General features: G+C 38.5%; 2 protein-coding genes across 7 annotated transcripts in view; both read left to right on the forward strand.

The window, feature by feature from the left end:
* Window positions 1–2394, forward strand: part of tmem63ba (transmembrane protein 63Ba) — a 37117-nt gene extending 34723 nt beyond the window's left edge. For 5 of the 6 annotated variants that reach the window (XM_047812708.1, XM_047812707.1, XM_047812705.1 and 2 more), the window contains one exon: window positions 62–2394. In XM_047812708.1, coding sequence (XP_047668664.1) covers window positions 62–244 — 183 coding nt within the window. In that variant the 3' untranslated portion in view covers window positions 245–2394. The remainder of the gene's footprint in view (window positions 1–61) is intronic. The other variant, XM_047812709.1, reaches the window with a different exon arrangement.
* A 1174-nt stretch (window positions 2395–3568) lies between these two features.
* Window positions 3569–7613, forward strand: LOC113655328 (zinc transporter ZIP9). Its single transcript, XM_027165817.2, has 7 exons — window positions 3569–3884; window positions 4193–4298; window positions 4857–5030; window positions 5809–5874; window positions 6088–6173; window positions 6561–6695; window positions 7122–7613. The coding sequence occupies exons 1-7, from the start codon at window positions 3789–3791 to the stop codon at window positions 7377–7379; spliced, it is 921 nt and encodes a 306-aa protein (XP_027021618.2). The 5' UTR covers window positions 3569–3788; the 3' UTR covers window positions 7380–7613.
* The last annotated feature ends 212 nt before the right edge of the window (window positions 7614–7825 follow it).

Below are 7825 nucleotides of genomic sequence, written 5' to 3' on the forward strand. Positions count from 1 at the left end.
ACTGATAAACACCAAAGAATTGTAAACCTTTATGTTTTTCCCTTTGCCCCCTGTCCCTCAGCAGAAGTACATTGCACAGGTTCTGCAGGAGCAGGGCCCAGACGAGTCAGGCTCTGGGAGTGGTGAGGAATACGCCCAGAGTTCCTCGCAGGATGATGACCTCATTGTGCCAGGCTCTGTTGTCAATGAGGCGGATTTCCAGTCAGGAGAGGACAGTCTCATCGACAACGAGGTGCACCAGTGAGGCTCACCGCATTCAGTAAATAGAGCTAAATAGACTATAATTAGATCAAAAGCAAACACACTACTGAGATCGGATAAAGCTGTGCTCCAGGACCCTTATGCTGTCCGGACCAAGAGGTCACACCTAGATATGTTCCTTCCTTTGGGCTTGGAGGGCAGCTAGCAAACACTAACAAGGCTTGACCATTACCTTTCTTACTTGATGTGGAAAAAGCCACTTGTGCTACTACACACTAACATTAAATCTAATCAAGTTCACTAAGGCACTCCTGCTGCTTCATGACGGCTTGTTCACATCATGTACGACTGGCTCTCAATCACCAACGTCACCTTCGGATAGAGGAATCTGTAATCATCTCAAACCTATTCCTTCAGCATTATTGATGGTTTTTGGTTTTGCTTTTGGAGAAATCCTTCTGATCATTGTATTTATGCATTATGCACCTATTTTGTGTTACAAGTCTGATGTTTTTAATCAGTAGGTTCACAGGTTCAGAAAAGTAAACTGTTCTCTATATGTGAGTATTTACCTGGACACACTCCAACTTACTATGTTTGCAAATACAGGGATTTTTTTTTTTCTCCATTTAAAAAAAAAAGCATGTCAGTTTTGCAGTGATGAGCCAAAATGTTAATGTTATGAATGTTCTTTGCTTCAGCTATAACTGGAAAAAACCCATTAAGCAAGCACCAAGTACTTTGCTTTCCTGCAGTGTTTTAAAGCTGACCTAAACACGAGCTGCCTTGGCTCTCCTTCATTTCCTGTCTCATCGAATTGTTTTAGCACTACATGGATCCATGCTGAAGCAAAGCTGTCTGTACAGCAAAACATTGGGCTTAATAACTGCAAAGTTATTTGTTATTGTCAGGGTTAGGCTGCAGCGGTGCTCTTATTTATAAGGGGACTACTTTATTAAACGGACTATGGGGTTATAACACTGATTTAGATGCCTTTACTACCTGATTGTAATGTGATCTTGTTAACTCTTGATTTTGTTGGATGTTCTCAAAGACAGACTTTTGTACAGTCGTCACGTCCTTGCACGTTCTAGCATGAGAGTAAAATTTTTTTTTCTTTTTTTTTTTAAAAAGTCCTCTCTATCCTGCCATCAATTCTAAACAATGTAGCAATTAATGTAGTCAATCTCTGTCTGGTCTGGAGATACATCTGTCTTTGTGGATTTCGATGTGTCTAATTTGCTTTATAGAAGGAGCGACTAAAGGATCGTTGTGGGACGTAAAAAGCAATAAAAGAGAAAGGGAGCATATCACTGTAAATACACATGCCATCTCAACAGGCCCTGGTTGGTACTGAAAAATGACTGCAGAATAATAGTCCATGTATTTTTAATTGTTTACATGTCTGATGTTTGGCCTGCGATGTTCGGCCATGAAACCACGGTGAGTTTGTTTCTGAGCCTATGACTGCACATTTAAGAGGAGAAATGAAATGATGCAGATATTTTCTGTACTGACGCTTGATCAATAATGTAAAGCATATAATCTCACTAATTTATGAACAGCAGTGATGCTCCTACTCATGTTCAGTGGCAATGATACTGCTCCTCATGTTATTGTAAACATGACTCATGGTGATGTAAAACACTCATGATGAAGCAGCACATCCGTGATTGATACACACTTTTAGTCCTCGGCTTAAAGAAAAACGCTACGTTTATCTGATTCATTTGTTCTTGTTCATTTGTACTTGGTTACTGAGTTTAACCCAGTAGATGACGATAAAATCATGACATATGACCTGGAGGCTGCACTTTACGCACACATCGCTATCGGCGTTTCCGTTTGTATCTGAGATTTTATTTATTTTATCTGTTTCTCTTTGGAACAGGTGACCACTGTATGACTCTATAAGCTGTTGGAACTACATTTTGTGTGTAAATAGACTGTCACTGCACTGCTCTCATGAACACGAAACTGTGGCATTTAAGGACATGTTTACAGCTCAAACATGTACAGCCAATTACTGTTTTTGTTTGTTTGTTTGTTTTCCTCAAGAACACTGGAATGTTGAATGCAAACCGTGATTCTCTGATCTGTTTTCTATCGTAGCTTCCCTTCTTCCTTTTTTATAATGTCCACTTCAGAGCCTTTCATGTCTTTAAACAATAAATTCAGCCTTTACTGCTAAAACACGACTCAAGTTTTTCTTTCATTTCTAACATCTGATTTTTTTTTTTTTTTATGTGTATTCCTTGATGGTTATGAAATATATAGCTGATTCCAGATCAGACACAAAAAATAATTACTGAAATGTCTCTCCTTCTCTCAGGAGCACTTGAATGGAGAAACTGGAACAGTGTTATGAGTAAGAGAACAGTTTTAACAACAGTTAGCCACCGAACATATTCTTCCCTTTTAAATCTCCATCCATCTAGTGAAGTCATGCACCTATTGTTTTAAGAGACAATAGATTTAAACTTCTTTGTACACTGTGAGGGTAAAAAGCACACTACTGTGTTTTGCAAGTCAGGTACTAATGTTGAGTGAGGAGGTCTGGGGTGCAGAAGACATTGCAGGTCATCCCAAAAGTGTTTATTGGGTATGAGGTCAGGTTTCTCAAGCCCACACTATCTTTCTGCAGGAAAATCAGGTTTTTCCACACCAACCTCCTATCTTGCTGTAACAGGTTTGGGTCCTTGGGTTCAAGGAATCAAAATGTATTGGAAGAAAATGGGAAAGACCCATTTTAGAATCAGGTATATTGGCCAAGTGTGTTGACGCACACAAGGAATTTGGTTCCAGCTGTTGGTAACTCTCAAAAGTACAGACATAACACTATACTATACATTTAGTTTGGACTATACAAGACAAGACAAAACAGACTATACGATGTGATGCAATATAGACAGTACGGGTATTAAACATGAATACAGAAAACATGACTGATCAGTTATGTACATAAAGTGTGAGAGTGCATGATAGTGCAAATAACAGTATTGTGCAATATTATGCTTTTTGTACATAGTAGTAATACAGCAGTAGTGTGTGTATTATATACAGATGATGTGACTGACTTCTGATAATGCAGTACTAGTTAATCAGGGTGATTGTCTGGGGAAATAAACTGTTCCTGTGTCTGGCAATTTTATAAGTGGTGGTTTCTGCCATATAGTGTAGAGCTAATTTTTAATAATAATAATAATAATAATAATAATAATAATAATAATAAATTATTATTATTGTTATTGTTATTGTTGTTGACGTTTTTTTCGCACACTCGTGCAGTCTCGTGCTGCCGTCTTGTGAATTGCCTCCAGAAATCCTGCGTCATCGGTGTAATTCCTCTGCTTCTCCACCAGAGAGCAGCATTTTAATGGCAACATAAAGAACTACAATCGATTTGTTTAAAGCGGCGACGTGGAAAGTTTGAAACTGTGCTACGTGACAACATCACGAGGGCTCATAGTATACATTTTACACGTTTCACCGTCTTTACGGAAGCATGCGTGTGAAGATTTGGAAGACGCCTGAATATTATAAAGGTTAGTGGACTTGAAGTATAGGAGAAAACTGAACCGAACGCGATGGACGGAGCTGCGGCTGTTATTTTAATCTCTCTCGCGATGTTTGTGGGATGTTTTCTGCTCGGACTTATTCCACTACTGGTCAACTTTTCCCAGGTAACAGCAAACCTGTCATATTCCACATGCATCAAACATATATCAACTCTAAAAAAAAAAAAATAATAATAATCATAATATAACGCTGTTCGTGTCAGACTCTTCTTGTGAAATCATTAAGACTTTTATTTTGTAAATATTCTCTAATAATCAGGTGACGTTTTGGACTGGCATTGACCGCATAAAAAGATCAAATCAATATCGTTTTGAGTATAAATGTAACGTCTGTGCTTTTGCCTAAATACCTTTTGTTTTATTTTTAGTAGATTTAAGTTTTGTATTAAAAATACTTTTCTAATCCCTAACAGAAGAAGCAGCAGTTTATTACCGTGCTGGGGGCGGGGCTTCTGTGTGGCACCGCCCTCGCGATTATTATTCCAGAGGGGGTGGAGCTACTTGAGGGGTCTTTCAGGGGTGAGTACTGTACTGTAACTTAAAGCCTGATCCAGAATGAATGGGCACTTTTACAAAGTTAATATGTATTACTGATGAATACTCTTATAAACAAAGACATCTGAGCCATATCTATTTTTTCTGTTACTATTAATGCTATTGTTCAAAATATTAATCAGATCTTGATCCACCTTTAATTAGGCTGATACTCAGTATGGTCCTCCTGTGTTATTTCTAGGTTTGCCTCAGTACAGATACTGGTATTGTTTGTATAATCATATATTTGCTTCCGGGTGTAAAAATGCTCTCGATACTTTATAAACCGTGTTCTGTGAAGATAGATCTTACAGACACTGTTTAAATGCCATGACAAGTTCAATTAAAACTCAGACTCAATAAACTTAAGCTCGTTGTTGAATAAAATGTTCCCTGATGCTCCTGATCGATAATTAATACCAAGTACTAAGTTTAATATGGATCATTGTTTCTTCTGTCTCACTGGAAATTTTTATTTATATTAAATGGAAGGTTTTTTTTTTTTTTTTTGAGAAATATACTTGTCTGGACTTTTTTCTACAGATTCATTTTGCTCAGCTGTGACAGCTAGACTAAATGCCTCTGATGCGAATGCTATTCTCAAGCCTTCCACAGAGAAAGGACTGCGTCCACACGTCTTCATTGGAGCATCACTGGTCCTGGGCTTCACATTGATGTTTGTGGTTGATCAGATTGCTGACTACTGTTCCTCACATGGTAAACAGCATGAGTTAGTCTATGTTTCCACATACAGCAAATCACAGCAAGAGCCAGCAGAGATGGTTAATTTTCAAAAAAGACAGCTACCATTAGAGTTATGCTAATATGGAGTGACTTGGTATACGTGAGTATAAAAAGCAGAGTGCACGCTGTTTCTCCTTCATCTCGTATATGATCCAGATACACACTGCTGAATTTTATACACAAACACGAAATCTCCCCCAAACGCTTTGGTTGTAGCATCATAGAAACAGATTTGGTATGCTAACCCCTGATAAAAGGTTATTACTATGGCAAACAGTAGTAGGAACGCCTCCTGTTGACATCATATTACAGCAATAAAATCAATTTCCTGCAGGTCTAATGATCCGTCATTGAGATTAAAGCTTCTGTTTTTCTGATCTTCATGATTATCTTGTTATAATACGAGAGCATAAAGTCAACATTAGATGATTTCAATTCAATTCATTTGTATAGCGCTTTTTACAATAGACATTGTCTCAAAGCAGCTTTACAGAACAAACATAGAGCAGAAGGTAAACATAATTAATGATAAAGGAAATAACGAATAAGAAAAGAAATAAGAATTAACAGAATAAAAATTCTAGATTATTTGTATTTGCTGCACCATTACCTAAAGAATCATGTCCATATTTAACTTTGCTAAATATCCGTTGCTTTCCTCATGTAGTTTCAGTTTTCTCTCAATGCAATTTTTTTAAGAGCCCTACAGGACAAGTATAACAGCATTCCTTCTATGTCTCTCCTTTTCTAGTCTCACGTACGAGCGTATACAGTGGCAGCACCACAGCGACTCTGGGTCTCCTCATTCATGCAGCAGGTTCTATCAACAAATATGTTTTATTTTAGGCTTCAGAAAAAAAATAATACACATCCTGACAGCTAATTAAATGAAGAGCGGATTGGGTTTCTTTGTCCCAGACTGAAAGATCCAGTCCACGAGATAAGCAGGATGTTAGGAAACTTGACGATTTCTGCATCCCAGGACTCGAACTGTCTGTAATTTATCTTCTCTTTTTGTCTGTCTTCGTAGCTGATGGTATGGCTCTAGGTGCAGCTGTTGCTTCATCTCAAGTGTCAGTTCAGGTCATTGTCTTCTTTGCTGTGATTTTGCACAAGGTAAGATTTCTGTAACCACTATGTACTCACCAGGGTGGAAAAACATGACATTTTTAATTGAAGTAAAGGTTCTTTCTTTTTATTGCTTAATTCACCTAATTCCTAAAATTAACAAAATCTATATTGTACAAAGTTTATTTTAAATAAAGCGTGACTGTGATCTTTTTTCATTTGTCAGCCAAGAAAAAAAATGTGTCAGTCCACATTTTCTTTCCGTGATAAAATGGGTTAAAGGCATTAAGCCACTAGTCACAGACACCTCTAGAAAACCCTGAACACGTTGGGAACATGAACTGCAAGGTTTAATCAATAACATGGTGCTGAACACCAGTAACGTCTCTAAATACGGACACAATTTTAAGGATTCTTACTTCACTTTCTGTCCAGGCCCCAGCTGCGTTCGGTCTCGTCTCATTCCTCATGCACGCAGGATTGGAGAAAAGCACAGTTCAGAAGCATTTGCTGGCTTTTTCATGTGCAGCACCTCTGACTGCGATCAGCACCTACTTCATCCTAACTGCGGTAAGACCTTATGGAGGAGAGCTGGCTTGTGATTACCAGGTGTTTGATTATTCAAAAAAAATTTAGTTTGTCTTCTTTTCGCTGCTTTGTTTATTAATGCTCGAAATAACTGTTTAAAACATCTTCAACATTTATCCTGCACATAACATATAGCTAACCGATCTAGCTCATGGTGATAGAAATAATAGTGGGGATGTGGTAGCTCAGTGGTTAAGGTGTTCGACTACTGATCGGAAGGTCATTGGTTTGAATCCCAGGTCCACCAAGTTGCCACTGCAGGGCCCCTGAGCAAGGCCCTTAACCCTCAATTGCTCAGGTATATAAACTGAAATAAAAAAACCGTAAGTCTGTAAATGTAATAGTCACCACAAGATTTGACGTCTCACCTGAGAAGCGACTTATTAATTTTTTTTTTAAACCGTGTAGATGGGTGGATCTTCACAGCAGCGTCTGGGTATGACAGGGATCGGCATGCTGGTCTCTGCTGGGACTTTCCTTTATGTGGCTACAGTGCATGTGCTGCCTGAGATTAACAGCAGAGGGCAGCTGAGATCCAGCCCCGTCCACCACCATGCAGGAACAGGAGCGTACCATCACGCAGGTCTCGGGTTAATGGAAAGCATCACGCTGGTCGCTGGAGCTGGACTTCCTGTGCTCTTAGCCCTCTGCCTACCTGACGAATGAAGAACTGTTATGTTGCCAAAGATTATCCGTTGGACATGAATGTATTATAACTCATTGATAATGCTCAATGATCGAGTATTCAGAATTCTTATTGTATTTTTGACAATCCCTGAACACAGCGGTACTGAGTTTTTATAGCTCATGTGCACTAGCCATATTTAATTGCACTATTAATATCTTTTAGTGTTGGGTCACAGACTTCAAGAACAATAAACATTAAGATTTTGTTTCTGATGCAGTCCTAGTTTTTCTTTGCACCTACTCTGTCATTAATTTCAGCATTTGCATGACATGACCTTTGCTCCTCAGCACCATCCAGAAGTGGAGTGAAAAATTGTGATTTCTGCTCAATTAGTGAAATTAAAGAGCCCAAATCTGTTCATGTAAGAGAGAAAAAGAACAGTCTCTGTCATTCTAGATCCCACACATTGACATGGAGAGAACAC

This window comes from Tachysurus fulvidraco, chromosome 4 (genome assembly GCF_022655615.1).
Source record: "Tachysurus fulvidraco isolate hzauxx_2018 chromosome 4, HZAU_PFXX_2.0, whole genome shotgun sequence".
NCBI lineage: Eukaryota > Metazoa > Chordata > Actinopteri > Siluriformes > Bagridae > Tachysurus > Tachysurus fulvidraco.